The sequence below is a fragment of the Anser brachyrhynchus genome, assembly GCF_964034855.1.
Source record: "Anser brachyrhynchus genome assembly, chromosome: 11".
NCBI classification, from domain to species: Eukaryota; Metazoa; Chordata; class Aves; order Anseriformes; family Anatidae; genus Anser; species Anser brachyrhynchus.
In genome coordinates, this window is record NC_137706.1 from 11250798 (window position 1) to 11272437 (window position 21640).

At 49.0% G+C, this 21640-nt stretch overlaps 1 protein-coding gene across 2 annotated transcripts; it reads left to right on the forward strand.

Annotated features, from left to right (window-relative positions):
* The first annotated feature begins 64 nt into the window (after positions 1 to 64).
* Positions 65 to 21557, forward strand: SORD (sorbitol dehydrogenase). Of its 2 annotated transcripts, none has more exons than XM_080607150.1 (9): positions 65 to 238; positions 4014 to 4047; positions 4769 to 4933; positions 7104 to 7263; positions 9568 to 9686; positions 10143 to 10208; positions 16354 to 16529; positions 17346 to 17467; positions 20284 to 21557. In XM_080607150.1, exons 1-9 carry the CDS (start codon positions 179 to 181, stop codon positions 20447 to 20449), a joined length of 1068 nt encoding a protein of 355 aa, XP_080463276.1. In that variant the 5' UTR covers positions 65 to 178; the 3' UTR covers positions 20450 to 21557. The 2 variants fall into 2 exon arrangements, with proteins under 2 accessions (XP_080463276.1, XP_080463277.1); XM_080607151.1 differs by having other exon boundaries at positions 16399 to 16529.
* Positions 21558 to 21640: the final 83 nt, after the last annotated feature.

The window sequence follows — 21640 nt, forward strand, 5'->3', positions numbered from 1 at the left end:
GGCTCCCCGGCTGCCCCCGCGGAGGGACGGGCCCCGGCGGCGGAGGGGCCGCGGGGCCTGGGGGCGGCGCCGGGCCCTGCGCGGAGGGCGGCCGGGGGCAGAGGGCGGCCCCGCCGGCGGAGGCCCCGCCGCCGGCCCTTGGACCCGGGCGCCGAGCCGAGCCGAGCCGAGCCGAGCCATGGCGGCGCCGGGGCAGAACCTGGCCGTGGTGGTGCACCGAGCCGGGGACCTGCGCCTGGTACGGGCCGGGGGGGAGCGGGCCCGGGGCTCGGCTCGGCTCGGCGGGGCCCGGGCGGAGGGACCGGGACCGGGAGCGGGGCTCGGGGACGGCCCCGCAGCGCCGCGGCCGGGCCCGGGCTGGCGGCGGGGGGGGGGGGAAGCGGGCAGGGCCCGCGGGGCCGGGGGGAGGCGGCGCGGCCTCCCCGGGGCGCCCGGCGGCGCACAAGGCGGCAGCGGCGCGGCCTGCGCTGGGTGGAAGGAGGGGACGGAGCCCCTGGTCCCGGCGGGCACTCCCGAGCAAAGGCGTTCCCAGCAAGCGAGAGGTGACATGCTGCTGCCGGCTGCCGCACGCAAACGCTGCCCGGCAGGAGGGTTCGGAGGAGCCGAGCCCTGTGCGCCTCTCAGCGCAGCCTTGCAGGCGGGCAGGGGGGCGTTTGCTTTTCACCGGGGCTTCAAACTGTGCCTGCTTCTCCGGGGCGCTCCCGGGTGGCGAGGCGGGTGTGGGGCTGCCGGGGGTTTGTACCTCGGCGGTTCGGTGTGTGCCAAGTCAGAGCGGTGAGGTTTGCGTGGACAAACAGTGACAGGCAGTTTTCTGTACAAACGGAGTTGGCAGGAGAGCTGTCACGAACTTTGGACACCTAAGCAGCTCGCCTGGGGGGCTGATTGCTAAGGAAACAGTTGATTTTTTACCATATCTGCACAACACAAGCAGCACGTGCCAAAGGCCAGGCGGTGTTCGTGTGGGTAATTCCTGCGTGGCTCCCTGCCAGCTTTGACACATCTGCAGTCTTCGCTTGAAGAACGTACGGCAGCGGCCTGACTCCTACTAGGAGTAAAAGGCATTGCCACGGGAAGTGAGAATTGGGTCGGTCCCTCTATTGGAGGAACACATTCGCAGAGTCGTGCGATTCAGAAAGGTGTATGAGACTTGTGACAGCGGATGCTGGCTCATCCCATCTGTGTTGTGGTTTCTGAAGGGGCTTACACCCAGACATGAATTTTCTTTGGGATTTTCTTACTGCTAGAGACATCAGAGGTGGTCATCAGTGCTCCCCTGGCACTGCGGGCAGCCCTCCCCAGCTGTGATCCTCTCAGGCTTCTCTTTGTTTCTTTGCCACAGCGTGAATGGCCCTCATAGCTTTGCCCCACTGATCACGTAAGGAGTTTAGACAGTAAACGCTGAGCTTTTTATCTGCATTATTGATGGCTAAAGTTAGGTGAGATCATCTTTCCTGTAATGCGCACCCCACACCCTTCTTCAATCCTGGGCACCTGTTTGCCATTGGAGAGTCACCGTGAGTCATTCAGTAGCTGGGCTGTGTTATGTGAAAATGTATTGGCGTCTGTTTTGTTAATTCTTCTCTAGATCTTGTACAGTTGCAATGGGCTCTCATTTGCTGCCACCTCAGGTTGTATTGTTTCTCATGCATTTACCATGTCTTCACTAAATATGTCTCCTTTCACAGAAAACGTTTGCTACATCTCCTTTACATCCTCACTTACACCTGTTGCTGTCTCTGAACTTCTCCATGAACAATGGACAGCAAACAGAATGTGTGTCCAGAAAATGCTTCCAGCTGGGTCACTCTATTTTTTACAAATCAGGCTGGAGGATTCACTTTCCACCAAAACATCTTGTTTTCAGTACAGATATTACTGAAGAAAGAAATATTATTTTTTTTTTGAGAGGGGAGCTGTGAAATCCCACATATACATTTTCAGCCAAAAGTTGGCTTTTTTTTTTTTTATTTAATCTCTAGCCATGGACTGTTCTGTTTGATCTCTTTGAGATATCTGAGGCAGTCTGTACCTTTGATGTGTTACCAGACTGCACACACATTAGATGTTTTTTACATAAGGGGCTACATCTAGATCAACTTCTTTTAAAACTGATGTTCTGTACTGTGTCCTTGGTGGGACAAAACAAACATCCCCCACAAACATAAGTGCAGTTCTAAGCATTGAAAATTTCAGTAGGTTGGGCTGTGCTTCAGTTTATGTTCTCGTCAACAGAATTTGGGCCATCCTGACCACAGGCAGCACTGTAGCTATTCGGCAGGTGTTTTAATAGAGCTGCACTGTGTGAGCTGCACGTATGCATCAGGTTTTGTCCAGCTTTCCCTTCCTTGCCCCATTTACACGTCCCCTGGTTCTCAGTTGTGATGCAGTCCCTGTGTAATCAGTCGGCGGGGTTGCGGTCTTGGTAACAGATGAGCTTCAGGATTGGTGTGTCTGTTTTTGCACTCATTAAATTTCATTTTGTTGCCGGAATTTTAATTTTCTAGATTTTTTTTGCTTTTCTGATATTTAGATTAGTGAAGTACGATGAATGGGTTGAGAAGTACCGCCGGGGTTGAGAATGCAATTTAATTAGCTTAAATGCAAAACAGCACTCCTCAAAAGCAGGGAGGAGTACCCCACTTTCTCTGCAGTAGAGCAGCAGAAAATCCCATGTTGTTGTGTGGCAGCTTCTAATTGGTGTAGTTAGAAGCTATAAAGTGATTGTTCATCGCATGAATCCAGGCGTCAATTTCCTTGCTAAGATGCTCTTGCAGAAAGATACAGCCAGAGGTAACGCTGCAAGGGACGATAACCAGCCATGGGCTCACTGTTGTGATGTCCACCAAATTCTTCCTATTAGCTGCAGGTTTTAAACAGGAGCCCTGTCAATAAGAGGTCTGCTCAAAGGTCTTGTGCTCAGTTTTGGGCTGTGGGCAAAGGGCGTGAGGATGCATGAAGATGTGAGCAGCAAGTGGGTTCTAAAGAGGTCGTGGTTAGCACAGCAAACTTTGGTGGGGACTTTCTTAGAGGTGTGACCCTAAAGGTGGGTTTTAGGTGGATTTCTTGTTGATTTGAAAACAAATGGAATGTATTCCCATTTTCTTTCTTGAGGTTAGGAAGAAATGTATGGCTGAGCCTGTTTAAAGCTGGGAAATTCGTGGGTCCTTTCTGTGTTGCAGTAGTTCCTTCACCCTAAACTTCAGAGGTGTTTGGAAGTGCTATGTGCAGTGGTGCAACATTGCATCATGCCCTCTTGGTGTTGTAAAACCCAACAAAATTATTCCTTTGTCTTTTGAAGTAGCTGGGGGAGTTCAGTGAAGAAGAAATGTTTTTAGACCTTTGGGGTGGAAGGATGACTTGTGGCCAATAGCCAGCCCTCTGCAACTATTTCTATAAGCCGGCATTTATCATTTATCCCATGCAGATCTGTCATGCCAATTACAAGAAGACATGACTTTAAATGTGGTTTACACTATATTTACAATTGTTTTATACAGTTAGTTGTTATTCTATAGTAAAAAATATTTTCTGTTATTTATAATATTACAGACATTGAAATATTACCACTTCACAGAAATACATAGCTCGGAATCTTCCCGATTATGTAAGATTGATTTTTTATTTATTTTTTTTCAGTGAGTGGGGTGAGGGCTTCAGCTGAAACTTGAGGCTGTGCCAGGGCAGGAAGGTTTAGTACATGGCTCTTGTCTGTGCAGGGAAGGGGAAGTTACTGCAAAGTAAGTTAGAGAGTGGGTTTACAAACTGACTGTGCTCATTCCTGGATGCTCACGTTACGCCTCTGTGCAAGAAAAATAAGGTGAGCTTAGCGAGGAAGTGTGGACTGCACATTTATATCCTGCCTTGTTCCACAGCAGTGTCTTACCAAGCAGGCAGAACCAAAAACCTGATCAGCATGTGGACTTGACTGATGCAACCTGGACTGACTTTCCACAAGGTTTTCCCGTTGCTGTGCACAAGCACCTGAATCCCTTTGTTTTTCTGTTTGTCCACAGGAAAACCGTCCGATCCCAGAACCGGGTCCCAATGGTAGGTCTAGAGGTGACTGCTTCTGCCTGCTGCCTTTGCCAGTCTGTTTTCTTTTCTCATTCTCTTTTGTATCTCCATGGTACTATAAACATAAAATATTTCTGAGAAAGTATAAAATAATCCAAGAAAAAAAAATCTGCAGCTGAAGCAGATAATGCTGTGTTTCCCTTTGAAAAGAATTGCTGGAGCAGCCACAGATACATCCCATTATCCAGCTTTTTTTTGCATCCCGTTTCATCAGTTCATGTATTTGACATGACACAGCTCTTGGGACTGGTCAAGTGATCTAATTGTAGGACTAAATATTAGTAGACCAGGTGTATAGGCTGATAGGAATTTGATTCACTAACTCTCTCCAGGGATGAAATTGTAGCTTAGGGAGAAATTAAATGGGCTTGCTCTTTTCTTTTTGCTCCAATAATAGTCATGCCCCTCCTAGATTGTACTAGCTTTCATTGACAGGGGTCTCCCCATATTTTAAGCTTTCCTGAGGTGCAAATCCTTCTGTAGTTTTATATTTCAGCAGGCGTCTCATGAATATGCCATCTGTCCTAAAGCGTGTATGTGTGGTTCTGGTACGTTTATTCAATGCTGGTAAATGTGGATGTTTCATCGCTGGTTTGGCCATGGTTCTGGGGTGCAGGGACAGCAAACATGACTCTCTCCCAGTGCTCAAGAAGGTAAGTTTTTCTACAAGGTACTTTTCATCCTGTTCTGGCAGAGGTCCTCCTGCGGATGCATTCTGTTGGGATCTGCGGATCTGATGTGCACTACTGGCAGCATGGTCGAATTGGGGATTTTGTTGTAAAGGATCCTATGGTGTTGGGGCATGAAGGTTCCGGGACTGTCGTCAAAGTGGGATCAGGAGTAACTCGTCTGAAACCAGGTGACAGGAATCAAATTTCTCTTTTTATTTGCTTTCCTGCTAATCGGTTCCTGTGAATGCAGTGATAGCAGGCTGTGCCTTTCCGTGGTAGTGATTTATCTGCTGTGAGCTGCATGGTCTGACCTTCTCCTTCCAAGAGTGCTGCAGTGCTATGCATCACCCAACTTGGCTGCAGTGGCGTATGGTGTTTTTTAGGAATATCTTGATATCTTACTATATCTTGAGCTGCTCTGATCTTATTTTAATGCAGGTCAGAGTGCACAACGATAAAAGGTGCCTTTTGAATAAGCTAGAGAAAGCTTCAGAAACCATGTACTCTTGCCAACAACCTGCTGTTAATGTTTTTTTCACTGTGTGTGTTTGTGAAGGAGCATTGGACCTCCTGCAGTGGAGAGAGGTCACTGGAGCAACTGGACCAGGCCCTGTGTTGTGACCTCTACAGTTTGCTGTGCTCATGAATGTCCTAGAAAATGGAATTTTGCAGTTTGCTGATGACAGCAAGTTAGGCGGAGTGAAGAGGACAAGGGAGAGTTAGTAGGCATTGCAGAGAGACTTTAAGGGTGCCTGGGCAATGGGGTGCAGGTGAAATTCAATGCAGATAAACATAAAGTGGTGCCCATGGCAGAAGAAACAAAACCAGCTTTGTACCTTAAAATGATGGGCTGACCATCACTGCTGACGAGTGAGGCCGTTGGCTCCGACACAGTGCGTGGGGTTGTTGGCTCAGTAAGGGAGAAAATGCAAATCAGCGTTAGGAAAGGCTCAGAGGCTCAGAGTATGTCATTGCACCCTGTGTGCACCCCCACATCTGGAGCTCTGCATGCAGGTCTTTTCTCCTCCTTTCCATAGCAATGTAAAAGAAGTGAAAAAGATTCAGAGGACAACAAGGTGGTCGGAGATGTGGAGCAGCAGATCATTGACAACTGACTAAGCTAGGAGCTCAAGCTAGGAGCTAAATGGACAACTCCAGGTTACATGACAGACGTCTGAAAGCTGATGGAGGACAGGGAGAGGGTTGTAATATTAAACAACCTTTGTTTTCTAAAGATTATAATTCTTAAATACTATCTTAAAGATAATAAAGATCACGTTTTCTCTGGTTCTTCCAATGTAAGAGCAAAAGACAATAGAATCTGGGTGTGGTGTTCACCTAAGATGTAGCAGACCTACCGGTCTCCTTGGCAAAGGATCATGAAAGATGATAAAAGATTACGTGGTGGAAGTTGACAGAGAAATTGGTGAGGGTTGCTAAATACAGAGAAACCACATGCTTGCGAGTCCCCAGAAGTGAATGTAATGAGGCTGGGAGAACATTCAGCATATCCTGCTCCTCTTCTTACTGGATGTTCCCTGTGTGCCATATCTCCAACGGTGTAGTGGGCTAGAATGGATCTTTACTTTGATCCATCCTCTTGTTTGTCACTGTGCCTGATTAAGAGCCTGGTGGAGAGGTATACTGAGAGATTTGGCATTGGCTGGCTTCCTCTGCCAAATAAAAAGGGCTGTCTTGTGTCCCTTGTGTACTTGCAGGTTGCAATGTGGTCCCACTGTTGTCTACCTTAGTCCATTCTGCCTTGTAATTGCAATTAAATAATTATTCTTTGTCCTGCAATGTGTCCTTCCAGCCACCTGGACTACAGTATTGTAGCATCAAGATACCTCTGTTCCCTGTTGAGTTCTGCCTGGTTCCCGGGTGCCACTTCTGCATCTTGAGTTCCCCTGCCAAGGAGCAGGTCCTTCCAGCTGGCAGCTTGGTGGCCAGCAGAGCTCCCCTGCTCTGGCATAATTATTTCCTGTTCTGACTAGAGATTCTGAACAAAATGTGATCACCATGCGATTGCTTGGGGTGAGGGCTGCCTTTTCATCTGCTAAGACTGAGTGCATGGCAGCTGGAGAGAGGTTTGTATGTGACTGAGCCTCCATCTGCTCGGTGTCTGTGCCTCCGAAACACCAACTCTTTTCGTGTAACTGTGAAGATCTTGGTGGTGAGGCCACTGTAAAGGAAGTGTTAGGAACTTGCCTGCTGTGTGCAGTGTGATCTTTCTCAGTTAGCAGATGTCCCTCATGCTTCTGTGCCAGGGTTTCATGCTCTCTTCTGTGGTTGTTCTCAGCTACTTGTACCTGTGTGCCCACCTTTTCCCTGACTGACAGTCTCCTTTCATCCTGGCAGGTGATCGAGTGGCCATCGAGCCCGGCGTCCCGAGAGAAACAGACGAGTTCTGCAAAACTGGCCGCTATAACCTGTCTCCAACCATCTTCTTCTGCGCGACGCCTCCTGACGATGGGAACTTGTGCCGCTACTACAAGCACAGTGCCAGTTACTGCTACAAGTCAGTCGCTGCGCCCTCTGCGGAGCAATAGATACTCCCCGGGGGGAATAGCTGAAGCAATTGCCCTTGGCCCTTTTGAGTGTCACAGTGAGCGTTCTTTACTTGAACACAATTTTTATTGCTTTCTGATCCATGAATAACACGTATAAGGCTCGGATGGTAACCACTTTGCAAAGGGTTTATCAGGCAGGTGTAGCTATCCCCTCTGGTGCCAGACATAAACAGACATTTCTAGCATGTTTCTTGGGATGTCACTGTTGTTTTACCCTATAATTACTTTCCTTTTCTTATTTGGTCCCTGCCTTCGATTTCTTTTCTGTTGTCTTTTTATATCTTTGCCTTCTTACACCGGTGCCTGAAGGTCTTTGTCTGGTTGTTTGAGCTGAGCTGGCTTTATTGTTGCTTCTTAGGAAGCACTGTATCAACTGCTGACACTTCGCTCTAGCATTTGAAACAAAGTCATCCTAGTTACAGCAAAAGAGGAGGAGAAAGCAGTGTCCTTGCTAAGCTCATCTTTTTATGTGCCCCTGAGAGGCTCCACTAAGCTGCCAGCATCACACATCAGTTTTCATATCCACTTGATCAAACTTGAGTGTGTTTTTAATTGTGGCAGGACTGACGCGTTTGCTTAAACGCAAGTGTGTGCTTAAGTCCTCTGGCAAATTAATATGTTAGAAATTTGCATAAGCCTCTGCAACGTTGTACCCACCTAAATATATTTACACAGGGAGTTAAAATAGTGTAAGGTAGTGGTCATATGAGACTGGTCTCTCTCTGGAGCTTTTGTTTCTCAGACTGCGTGGAGCTTGTTCTTCCATGAGAAGGAAGGGAGGAGCAGCTCCTTGCACATCCTCAGGATTTGTCTTTGGTGTCTGCAGAGGTAGCGTTCAGGATCAAGTTATCCTGAAGGAGGCATTTGAATGCTTTTACTTCTCATGAGAGTCTTCAGGCAGGAAGCTCCTTTCTAAGTGGGTCACAGGCAGCTGCTGCAGAATGAGATGCTGGTCTGCATGGGCCCAGCTTCTTGCTGCCCAGACCCCCTGTCACTGGTTCTTGTGTTCCAGTAAAATAACATTTGCTAACAACATATCACAAGTTTTTGCTTGGGAGGAACTGGCTGGTTTGTAGCTGTCTTCTAAGGAAAGATCTGCTTTTTTTCCCCCAGTGTGAATAACTGGGGATATTACTTGGCTAAACGTTTTTGCTTAAGCTGTGAAATACAAAGCCTGGTGCTCCTGGGTTCAGCTCAGCAATGCCATGGCCATCTGAAGCAGAGCATCAAGAGCAGGAAGTTGTTCTGCACAGATTTTCCAAGAAAAGTTGATGGTAGAGCTCAGTGGGCTTTTGCACATTTGGGCAGGTATTGTCTGTCCTTCTGAAGGATGTTATGCCAAGCTCTCAGGCAACCAAACTCTTGGAGTCAGCCTCCTGGAGATAAGGGACATGTGGATGTCTTACAGCTGCCTTCCCATAACTGTCATTTACGTTACTTTGGCTTCTTTTGGCCTGGCTGATCTCTGACCTCAAGCTTCCCAGGACTGTCCTGGTACCTGCTGTGTGAGAGGCCACACTGGTGGTTTTCTGGAAGTCTGGGATTTATTTGTCACTTCAGAGGAGTTTCACACCACTCTGCTTTTTTCTGTCACTTCTGCTTGCTGCATTACACTGCTGTTTCTGTCCAAAAGGTGTTTTGATACCTTCTGTACACATTTACCCTGGTTGCTGGGAGGGTGCACAGCTGAAACCAGTCCACTGTTTGAAACACTTGATGCATCATATCCAGGGCACAATGAGGAGAGCTGGTTCTGGCTGCCTTTGCTTTACGTGTCATTGCCATTGGCTTGTTGCAGGCAGCAAGATGTTTGCCGAACTGTGGAGGTAGATGACTTGGCCCAAATGAGGGGGCTGGGATCTCACCGATGGGTCCCAGATGTAGCGCAGCATTTGGGGTGATGCATTTGCAGCTGTGTGGTTTATTCCAAATGGAAGGAGCAGCAAAAGAGTTTTAGTGTTGACTTGCCAAGCACCAGACAGATGGTATGGGGAAGTTTGTGGGTCCCTCTGTTTGGTGCTTAGGCAGACCTCATTGGTAAATGGCTGAAATGTACTTGATGGTACTTCAGAGTGGGGAAAAAAGAAAACATAACCTGGAATGCCTTCCAGCCCTGCACCTCTCAGGCCATGGGTAAGAGTGTATTTTGCAGCTGTGATTTAGACCCGTGTTTGGTTTTCAGGTATCACTGCTTTCCTCATCACCTTCATAAACCTCCTCGGTGACTGTTGTTTTGTGTCTGGCTCTTGCAGGCTTCCAGATAATGTCACCTTTGAAGAAGGGGCCCTTATTGAGCCCCTTTCGGTGGGAATCCATGCCTGCAAAAGAGCGGGAGTCACTCTGGGAAGCAAAGTCTTCGTGTGTGGCTCTGGTATGGTGGAACATACTCAGTCCTTGGGTTCTCTGCCAGCTGTGGTGTGGGGGGCGATGGACAGGGTGCACGCTGTGGTTCTAGGCTCAGCTGTAAGTGTGGGTCATGGCAGAGTTACGGGGGTGCCGCGGGTCCTCAAGTCTGTTCTTGCCCATGCTGCGCTATAACGCTGCGTTTCGAGCAGCCCGAAGACAAAGTACAAGGGGCACACTGCTCCTTCCACCTTGAGGGAGCAGAGGATTGGGTGGTGTTTTCATTGCAGAGTCCCTCTTGTAGCAATACTTTGTCTCACTACCCTGGGATTGAGGTGATGCTGTGATCCCAGAGCTGCCCACCTGGAAACACTTTCAGAGCTTCCTTTAGCCCAAGAACATGGCGAGCTCTGGACACCTTCAGAGCCTATGGCTGGTGCTGTCTGACAGTTGTATATGTTCTTTTCCTCCCCTTTGTACCCAGGACCAATCGGCCTTGTTAATGTGATTGTTGCCAAGATGATGGGTGCAGCAACTGTGGTAGTTACAGGTAAGTTCTTTAAACACTTACTAGTGTGCCTTTTTCCCATAATACAGCAAACACTTTGACTAGTTCCTTAATATTCCATTGGGCATCCCAAGCACATCTCATTCCCCAGGAGAAGACATTGATCTTTGCACTAATTGGAATCTATAAAACATACAGGTTGCAACTGGTATTTCTCTGCTAGGTCAGCGGACCAGGCTAATTACTTCTCCTTTCTAGCAGAGACAGGTTGTGCGGGTGGAGTTGCTACAGTGCTTTAAGAATAAACCAGAGGCTAGTGAGTGGTCCTTGGATCAAGCCCTAGACTTCTGTCAGACTTTGAGGAGGTCTATTGAGAAGAGGCAATGCATCTGTATGACAGGCCTTGTAGTTACAGATGCTGTTCTTGCTCATGGTGCCTCTGATCACTGGCTCTTTTCTTTTTATTTCTGTTTTGATCTCTTCTTGACCTCAGCTTTCAGCTTTTGGTTTGTGTTGTGCCTTTGATTTATAGATAAAGTTTTCTTGCTTATTATATTTCGTGCTTATTATATTTTCCTCTTCTATGTCATGCCTATAAACATTAATTTTATCTGCTTCTAATCTTCACCTTGATAAGGCAGGCAGATCCAGCATATTTTATACCCTGCTTGGTGCTATTCTTGGAACTTTGCTACGAGCAGAGTTTTATCTCTTGTTGTGCTAAGTGGTGGCCTGTACATAGTATTTTCACAGTCCTTTCTGTGTCCAGCCACATTGTCCCTCTCCAGTCCTCCTTTGCTGTTCTTGCTGCTGTCCTGCTGGGGGGTTCATTTTCCACTGGTTATCTGCAGTGATCAAAATGGCCTTTTCAGGCCCCCTGCATTTCAGAAATCCTGTGTCCTGGAGATATCTAGTCCAACTAGTGCTTGCTGCCATGTTTTTGTTTGGCTCGGTCTGGATAACCTCTGAAGTTGGGGAACCCACCTGTCTGGGTACCTATTCCAGGACTGCACCACCTCCTAATGAAGAAGCTTTTCCTGGGGCCCATTCTGAACCTCCCAGACTGCAATTTGTGGCTCTTTCCCTTTTCATTTTCTGCAGCAACTGAAATGAGTTTGTCTTCATCCTCTTTGCAGCTGTTGGTTGCAGACAGCTGTTCGATCCCCCCTTCTCTTTGCCATGCTGACCCAGCCCAGCTCCCTCCACCTCTACTCAAAGGTCAAGCTCTTCTCTGCGTATCTTGCCCAGAAGAACTGACAGCTGGAGTAACCTCATAAGGTTCCCTCATTAAAATTTCCACCTGAACATGGCCTGGAAATGGTATTTCCATCTCCCACTGCTACTCTTTGAACCTTTCTGAGTGATGGTGGCTGGGAGGAGCAGTTACAGGTATGACTAGACAACAAGCAGAGGTTGCTGAAGTGTTCATAGGATGAAGTCCCAACCTGGTCCTTTCAGAAGGCTGTTCCTCAATTTTTCTGCTTTGAACGAAGCTTACTTTGACCTCTCAGTTATTGTTTTCCAGTCTTCAAGTTGAGAGACAGAATTAAGGTTCCACCCTCTTGCCTTTGCGGAAGCATCCTTCAGTAGTAGCTTGTGTCAAAACCTAAGGCAGATTATTGCCTTCTCCTCCCCAAATCCTCTTGCTGCCGAGTCTGGGGCATATTTTGCTCTGCTGGCCCCACCCTGCTGGGGTGTGCTTAGTGGATGTAATCAGTCCAGGCCTTACGTTTTGCTAAGTGTTGTCATCTGAGGATGATGGTTGCTATAGCAGGAAGATCAACTCTACCTCTTGAATCACATCTGAGGAACCTTGCTGCAGAGCTGAGCTGGTGCTGGGGCTGGTGGGTGACCCAGTCCTTGGGTGGGGAAGGGACTGGTGAGCTGGCAGGGGGTGGTAGGGCTGCTGGTTCATCCTGCTGCCGCAGCCCTGCTCCTGTCTGGTCATATTCTTCCCTGCAGAGCAGGGAGCTGCTGTTGCCTCAGTTTGTGAACTGCTCCTGGGGCCTTTGGCAGTCAGATCTGAACAGTACGTGCCACCGGGCTCCAGGCGGCCATAAGAAACCAGGTACCGTTCCTGGTACCTGGTTTGTAGGGTGAGCAAGCTTGGCTATGTGAATTAAACCCTTTTTATCTTTGAGCCTTTGTCTAGCTAATGATCTGGACCTGTAGGCATCTCCACATCCCCCACCTGGCAGGCTGAGATGCTCGAAGACACCCGTGTAGGTGCTGTCTCTAGTCAAATATTTGTACATTACACGAGCTGAGAAAAGAGTTTAGTTTGGCTTGTTGCCTCTGGGGAATTTGCTGTGCTTCTCAAGGAACTGCTTTTTGCGTCAGCTTCAGGAGCCCATACCTGTGAGGTGACTGTCTGCTCACAAAGGCTCTCTTGTCCTTTGCTATCAAATTCTTTTAATTCACCGCACAGAGCTTTTATGATGTGTTTGTCTGTGAAGAGCTTTGTCTGTGCAGCACACTGAAAGCTCATTATTTTAAATGTTTGTGTTTGTTTTGAAAAATTACACGCAAATGTAGAAATAGCTAGAAGAGCTTTCTTCTGACCTGGGGAGAACTCACCTCCTATGACTGTATTGAGTGCCTTTGGCATAGCTGGATTCAGTGAATTTGAGAAAGCTTCATCGCTGCTGAGGGGTCGGGTCCCTTCTCTGTGACTCCTTAAGAAAGGCTGGCTTTTCCAAGAGACTTAACAATTGGCCATACCTTTCCCAAAGGCTTGTGTGAACCAGAACTTGGCTTTCTTACTAGCTATGGCAGCTTACCTGGTACAAAGTATTAGTTCTTCTGATAACCTTTGCACTTCTCCCAGAAGGCTGACATTTTTCCTTTTTGGGAGGCTTTTGATGTATTTAATGACTGGTGGTTGGGTGCTGAAGCTGAATTTGTGCATGGCTCCTTGTTTCCTATTCCCTAGGATCTACAGCTTTCTCCACTCCATTGCTAAGGGTGTGCTTGATATTTATGGGCAACCTTCTCCTGTCCTGCTGCCTTGCTGTGGACACTGTTGTTGCTCTGAAAAGCTGCTTTTCTCCTTAAAGGCATGTAAAAGAGCAGCCTTATACCCAGCAAGTGAAGTGACAGTTTGGGTATTTGTATGACAGTATCAGGCTGTCTTGCTTTGCTCTGTCACTTAAAGTACACTTAATATTTCCTTATTAAGGGAAATTATTCTGCTTGTACTGTATAAGTCTGAAGTCCTGGGTGCCAATGCCTCTGAAAATCCTGGAAGTCAATGTTAGGGAAGATGAATAACTGGACTGAATGCAGCTCCTTTATGAAGGATGATCAACATAGAATATGTAACAGCTTCAAGGATATTTGCTGGTTAAATTTACTTATTGGCTTAAGTACGATTTGATAACTTCTGTGGGAGTAGAGACACAAGACTGGGCCACTTAGTCTGGCAGTGAAAACGTTAATTAGCTCCAGCAGCCAGGAAGTGAAAACAAATTTCTGCCTAAAGGCAAGATGCAACCCTTTAATTCTGTAATTGAACAGTTGCCCAAGAGCTATGTGGGGTTCTGCCACAGTAACGTTTAGAACCTGAACGACTCCATCCTGAGTGTCTGAGCTCTGGACATTACGATAGCCTTCTCATTTGATAATGTGCAGATCTAGCAGCTTTAGTAAATGCTGAACAGTGATTCACTTAGGCCAAGTGCACAAAGATGTTACCAGAGTCCTGACTGAGTCTGATGGTATTGTTGCTGTGTCCTGCATTCCTCTCCTATGCAAAGACTTCCTTGACAAGTGGGTCAGAAAACTAGATGCCAACTGCAGAAGTGTGGGTTTTCTCCAGAGACTTTGGAGCCTGGGAGCTCCTTTTGTGGTCAGTTTGAAATGCATTGGCTGGCAGGGTGGGCTGTCTTTTCCTTTGCTGCAGGACACCGCCTCTGGGTGTATTTCTGCCAAAGAGACAGTATAAAATACATTAGCAAATGGGTAGGTAATGCAAACGGTTGGATCCAGCTACGTGTGCTGCAGTCTGGGGTGCTTCACAGGGAGCATCCTTGCTGTACTGTGAGATTTGGGAGACACCAGCCATGCCAGGCAGAACTGCTCCTTAGCTCTTCAAGTGCTTCAAAAATACCAGCTCTTGCTGGCTCTGGGTGCAGCTCTATGTCAAGCGTGACCATACACGTGGCCCGGGGCCCAACGCTCGGAGCTTGGGAAGGGCAGAGGTGACTAATGCCTCCTGCTGCCACAGGAGAGGAAGCTCACGGCAGGGCTTCCAGGGTGATGTTGCGCTTAGTTTCCATCCTTGGGTTTTCCTACATAGTCTGCATTTTATTACCCTTTGTTCTCCCTTCTTGAAACTCCCTCCGCAGCTTTCCTGGGTGCTCATGTCGGTGGGTGTGCCTGCAGCTGGCCTCCCGAGCCCTCTCGCTGCCGGCAGGGACACGTCCATCGCCTGCCCTGGCAGTAACGTCACGTTCCCCACATGAGGAGCAGGGCAGGTCCTCTGGCCTTGCCTCCTTCCAGTGCTGGGGCTGAGTCAGAGCGGCTCGTGTCAGAGCAGCAGCCTCGCCACGGTTATAGCTCTGTCTCCAGTTCTCCTTCTCTTCTTCCTTAATAGTTTCCTCCACTCCAGCCCCATCTCTGACTTCTCTGAAGCTGGAAGAGATGCTGTGTCCTGGTGAGAAGGGTATTTTCCTCTTTGTGGTGGGTGTGCTGTGTGTCCTGGAGAGAAGTGTTCCTCTGGGAAAGGCGTGATTTTCTCTGTCTTCAAGCCTAGGACCTCTGGCAGGAGACATTGCCAACCCCTCAACCTTGGGTCTACTGCTGTAGCCCAGTTTCTACCTTCGATCCAAACTTCTTTTCTAGTGCAAACACACGCCCCTCTAGACAACTGCTTTGGCAGGCAGAGAGATCATTTCTGCCTGAGAAATGCTTCTTCTTTTCTTCTGTCCACCTCCTCATCTCTGGAGATGTCCTGATCCCCAGTGGTGCCTGAGAGGTTTGGGTAGCATCATGTGAAAGAAAGGGCACACACATCATCTGTGGGCGTTGGGGAGCAAAGTCAAAGTGACCATGTCTTGGTCTGCAGATGCCCTTTAGAGAGATGTGCTTGATGGTGTCAGCAATAGCCAAGCACCTTGAGAGCCAGGGAAGGAAAATGCAAAAGAAGTGAGTGTTGGGATGTTGCCTCACTGCAGGTTAACTCGCTGAGCGTGTGCACTGTGTTTTTCATACCATCCCTTTTCACTAGTGGACTGAGGTTCCACGTGAATTAGTGAAGCTGCCTCATGAAAGGGTGATTGCCAAGAGGCACTGAGCAGCAGCAGGATTAGGCAGTGGTAGCTTTGCAAAGACACCGCAGCACTTCAAGCAGGATGAGCGTTGTTCCTGTACTGCCTTTTGCCTTTTCCTGCACTGAGGTTCCTCTGCTCTGCTGTGAGCATCAGGACTGTGGCACTCATTAGCCCAGGTCAGGCATGGCAGCACAGGTAGGATTTGTGTGCCAGTGCTTGGCCGTGGCTGTTTCTGCTTGCAGGATCGATGCACACACCCTTTGGAGTTAAGCTTGGCTTGCAGATTTGTCTTAGCACTCTGGCCTCTTGGTGCTTCGTCGGTGCTGAAGTGAATTTGAGAAATCTATGAACTGATCTTAGAAGACACACCTTGAGTCTAGTGGTGGCAGCTCTTCCTTCACTTGGACCCTGCTTCGTGTGGTGTGAATTTTGTTTGTGAGGTTTTAGTCTAGCATCTTTGAAGGACACCTTCCCCTGTAGGAAGGACTTTGGCATCTCCTGGGTCTTTCAAGTGTCTTCATTGCTCATACTTCTCTGCTTTCCCAAAAAAATGAACAGGTCTCCTCCTTACCTCCTCACTGAAGCCTGAGTGAATTTCAGGGAGGAAATGTAGATAGACTGTTTCCTTTCCTAGTTGTGTGCTGCCCTGTGAACCCATGTTCAGACCGCAGAGAAGTATGCTTCCAGCAGGGCTCCTTGATGGTGGTCATTGACTTACATCAAGGCTGGGAAGCCCTTTGGTCTGGGTGGGCTGCATAAATCCTTGAGAACTATCTTGAGGTACTTGACAGCTGGTCACCGAACGAGGTCGCCCTGCTGAGACGTCAGATGGGCAGGAAGCAGATTGCAAGCTGAGGTCCTTGCTCCCCCTCTGGTTTTTATAATGCTCCAGTTCATGACATTTTGTCTTTCCGCAGATTTATCTGCCTCTCGCCTGCAAAAAGCCAAGGAGGTGGGGGCAGATTTCACCATTCAGGTAAAGAACGAGACCCCGCAGGAGGTGGCCTCCAAAGTGGAAAGTCTGCTTGGCTGCATGCCTGAGATAACTGTGGAGTGCACAGGAGTGCAAGCCTGCATCCAGGCTGGCATTTACGTGAGTACCACTTGTCCCCAGGCTAGAGCAGTGCTGGCTTTTGCTTTCTCTTTCTGGGCTGCAGTGGTGAGTGATGGTTGTTTCACTACCCCTGTGCTTATTTCAGTCTTTTTAGTGCAGGGGAGAGAAGATGCTTGTTAGACTACAAACCAGGAGAGGTGATTCAAAAAAATTGGTCTTTGCAGACAGCATGCAGATAATTGTCTGATTTACTGTTTACCAAAGAGACCACAGTAACACCCCAGACCGAAGCATGGCAACACAGCAGCGTCAGGGAGCTGGTACAAATAGGACAGGGTCTTTCGTTATGTCCCAGTAAGGAGAATAATTAATAAAATTAATTCCATCAGGTGGAGAAAGCAGTTAAGGACAGGATAATTTGTTGTCATGAACTGCATAAAGGGAGGATGTGGAGAAGACTCTTCTCAGAGGTTGGCAGTGAAAGGACAAGAGACAAATGGGACAGGCTGCCAAAACAAAAATTCCAGTGAAGCATCAGCCCCTTAGATGTTTTAAATCTCTGCGACTGAAACCCAAAAGTACTTATTGTACTTCTAAGTGCCAGTCATTTTTCAGAATGAGATTTAGATACCAAAATCCTTCAGGGATTTTCGAAAGATTGTTTTTAAGCCTTGTTTATCACATGTTTCACACTTAGAGCCTCCTGACAGCATCCTGCCTCTCCCCAGCTTCTCCACCGTGCCCCAGGCGGTCCATCATACAAGAACAGCTTTATTTTTTTACAGACAGCTGAGCAGGCTCTGGCGACTAATTGCATTTTGCAAAATATAATGCATTTGTGTGTCTTTTCTTCAGGCCACTCGTTCTGGTGGGACACTGGTGCTGGTTGGGCTGGGGCCTGAGATGGTGACCGTGCCCATCGTGAACGCTGCTGTGCGGGAGGTGGATATCCGGGGGATATTCCGCTACTGCAACACGTGAGTCTTGTGCAGGGCTGGGTGGGCTGATGTGTCTCTGAGTCTTTCATCCTCGATGTCCTTAAGAAATTCTTGCTCTCCACAAAGAGAGAGGGCATGGAAAAGGCTGTTTTTCCATACAGTTGGTTAAACCTCATTTCACTCACTCTGAAATACCAGCGCTGCAGTGCAGGCTGTCTGTCTGATATGTCTTGCATTCTATCCGTTGGTTCCTGGAAGAGCCCTTCACTACAGACTTGACCACAACAACCAGCCCACCTACAGTCCCATTTCACGCACCATTTGGCATAAAGAGAGGTACAGACACAAAAAAACCCTTGCTCTGTGGCAAGCAAGCAGGCCAAAATTAAAAAAAAATACGTAGTTAACATTTGTGCCTTCAACTCCTGTGCCCTGTAGAAAGGAAAGTCGAGGTACTAGAGGTGTTTTGAATGAGACTGACTTGTCCACAAGTGAGCTGACTCATTGAGAAGACTGCCTGAGAGCAACAAAGCTTTTAGCTGCTTTCAACCCTTTGTGCTGGGAGGTATCTAAGCAGCAGCTTGGCCTGGTACCGGCCCTCCACACTGCTTTGTGAAAAGCTGTCTGCATGCTGGCATCTGCCTTCCTAAGTGTTGTATTGTCCATTTTGAGGCAAAGGATATGGGGAATCTTAATTCTGGGCAAAGAGTCAGAATCCCAAATGCCACATCCTGTGCCAAGCCATGCATACCCAGCCTTGCTGGTGGTGCCTGGCTCTGCTCGCCTTGCTCGTCATGGAAGGAAACCACATCATCAGTCTTGGTGGAGATCAGTGCATACTTGCATGAGCAAGAGCCATGTTTAGTCTTCATATTTTGCTGGAGCTGAAGATATGGCATGAGCCAGTTTGAAGGCATATGCACTCTCTACGGAGAACTGAACTGCACAGCTTGCAGACAAGCAGGTCTTTGAGTGTACTGAAAGTTGGCCTAGCACTGAAGGCAGGAGAAACCCAGCTGTCCTCTTTAGTCTTGTTACGGGGCTTGAGACACAGCATTGCACATTTGCAGCCTGGCTTCTGCTCTGCTCAGAGCTTCCGTTTCTTGCTAGCTGAGCAAGAATCATTGTCTGGTCTTTAGAGGTTGATTTCCAGGAAAGCTTTATAGGATTTAGTCTTAGCCACTGCCAAGCTCCTTAAAATGAGAGATGTCTTTAAGTATGCAGTTTGGGAATTGGATTAGCTGCTGCATCTCCCATCGCTCTAATTTGGCCCATTGAAATGGAATGGCAAGGCAATCAAATTGAGTGAGTCTCTGCCAAAGAAGAGGTTGGAAGCTGACGAAATTCTCTTTTCTTCTCCCTGCACTGAGTTGGTGAGTTTGAACTCCACAGCAATCAGTCTGCAAGCAAGGAGGGAGAACAAGAGGAGAGCAGCACGCAGCAATTTTGCTTTTCATTCAGTGCTTCAAATATCCTTTTTTTTCCTGTGATTTTCACTTACTCAGCCTCTTGAGGGTGTGTATTGGGTTTATGTGGCAAGGACTTGGTAGCAGGGGGGCTGTAGGGGTGGCATCTGTGAGAAAAGCCCAGCAGCTGCCCCATGTCAGATCGGAGCCAGCTCCAGACAGTTCAAAAAGGGACCAGCAGCTGGCCAGAGCTGAGCCATGAGCGATGCTGGTTGTGCCTCTATGAGAGGAGATTTAAGAAAGGGAAAAACAAACAAAAAAACCACACAACTGCTGCACAACAGCAGCTGGGAGAGAAGAGTGAGAACCAACCCTGCAGTCTCCAAGGTGAGTGCAGCAGGAGGGCAGGAGGTGCTCCAGGCACGCAGCAGCAGTTCCCCTTCAGCCTGTGGAGAGGCCCCTGGTGGAGCAGGCTGTCCCCCTGCAGCCCATGGGTCCCACACGGAGCAGATCTCCACGCTGCAGCCCGTGGAGGAGCCCCCGGTGGAGCAGGTGGATGTGGCCTGGAGGAGGCTGCGGCCCATGGAGAGCCCCCGCAGGAGCAGGCCCCGGGCCGGAGCTGCAGCCCGTGGAGAGGAGCCCACGCAGGAGCAGGGGGTCTGGGGGGAGCTGCCGCCCGTGGGGGACCCGTGCTGGAGCAGTTTGCTCCTGGGGGATGGACCCCGTGGTACGGAGCCGTGTGGGAGCAGTTGTTGAAGAGCTGCTGCCTGTGGGCAGCCCCCACAGGCTCAGTTTGGGCAGGACAGCATCCCGTGGGAGGGACCCCACGTGCAGCAGGGTCAGGGAGGGACCGTGAAGGAGCGGTGGAGACAAAGTGTTAGGGACTGACTGCAGCCCCCATTCCTCTGTCCCCTGTGCTGCTCAGGGGCAGGATGTAGGAGAGGGTGTGTGAGGGAAGGTGTTTTTAGTTTGTTTTTAGTTTCTCACTGCTCTAGTCTGCTAGTGATGGACAATAAATGACATCAGTCTCCCTATGCTGAGTCTGTTTGCCCATGACGATAATTGTGATCTCCCTGTCCTTATCTCAACCTTTGAGCCCTTTTCATCATATTTTCTCCCCCTTTTCCTCTAAGGAGGGGAAGTGAGAGTGGCTGTGGTGGACTTTAGCTGCCCAGCGTGGTAAAAACACCCCAGGGTGAAGCACAGCCAGCTGTCTGCGTATAGCCCTGCCTGCCTTTATGGTGCTTGACAGCCTGAAGCAGTTGGCGTGTCCCAGCTCACGTACCTGATGCTAGAGGTTCCCTCTCCAGAAGATCATTTCCAGGCAAAACTCCCTTGGTTGCCTGGGCTGAGGAAATTACTGTAATGAAGCCAGGCTCCTCTATGCTCTTTCCTTAGGGCTCCAAGCTGGTGACTGCTCTCATCTTCTGCTCGCTATTTCTCTTGCAGGTGGCCTGTGGCAATTTTCTTGCTGGCATCCAAGCGGATCAATGTCAAGCCCTTGGTTACACACCGCTTCCCCCTGGAAAAGGCTCTTGAGGCATTTGAGGCCACGAAGAGGGGTGAGGGGGTAAAAGTTATGCTGAAGTGTGACCCCACTGACCACAACCCCTGATATGCCGCGGTGCCCGGCCCTCTCCCCATCACACCGCCTGCCTGAGATGTAAAGCATGAAGCCACAGGAGGCTGATGTATGGCTGATGCATGTTTACACAGTCACCTTATGCAGGCAGTGCTTTGTAATAGAGCTAAAAAATCCAGTGATAATGAGGGTGGATGGCACTGAGGGGTACATGATTCAAGTATTAGCAGGCACATACAAATGGAGAACCAATAGGAACTAGTTTGAATCAAAACACTGCTCTTCGATTAGATGGATCACACAGACGGCTCTTCTCCAGCAGACCACACATGCGGATGAGCCTGGGTCTCTCTGCGTGTGCCATACACAGCCTCCTGCGTGGCCACGGGTTTGTCTGCACAGGCAGACTGTGGGAGGCTGTCACCAGTCACACGGGTGAAGCGAGGACCGAGGTGCTTGCCGAAGCTCTTCCTATGTGGCAATCCCTGGGCAGGGAATGGCCTTGTGTGAGCACCCTGCCTTGCAGTTGCACATTCCCTCAGGGATGCTCAGGGACTGTAACAGCCTATGGAACAAAACCCAGCCAGCCTGTCTTGGCGGGGTGCATCTGTGCAGTCAGATCGTTCTCCCCATGCTCTTTACAAACAGCAAACTGCAGGCCCCAAAAGCCCAGGGCTTGGTTAAGGAGAAGCTAGGCTGGAGGCCAGCTGGGACCATATCTGCTGTGTAGTCCTCCCCCAGCAGCTCCCTGTGGGGCAGAAATGACCGCTACAGAGCGGGCTGGAGTGTTTGCAAGGACCCTGCCCTGTCTTTGGCTTGGACACCAGATCCTGGTCCTTACATGGCTCCCAAGGAAGGGCTGCTGGTGGGGGCCACAGCTTGCTTTTAGCATGGGGGGACATAGTAGGAGCACAGCATCACTCAAAGGTTTTACCACTATGAAGGAATTGTAACTCCTCGGGTGTATCAGTCCTTCCTGCTGAGTTAGTGAGCCATGAACGAGGTACTAAGCGAGGGGACATGTTGCAGGTAAAATATAATCTTAGATTACAGTCATGCTAATTTTAATACTAGGAGATCAATCTGAGATCCCTTTCTTGGGCCGGTACTGGACTTTCCACAATAAATGCTACCTACCTGGTGTCTCTGTGTCCTCTGAAGCGTGGGGTGGGTGGTTTGAAGGGGGTCTGTGACTTTGGGCCCCAGGGATGGTGTAGCACCTGG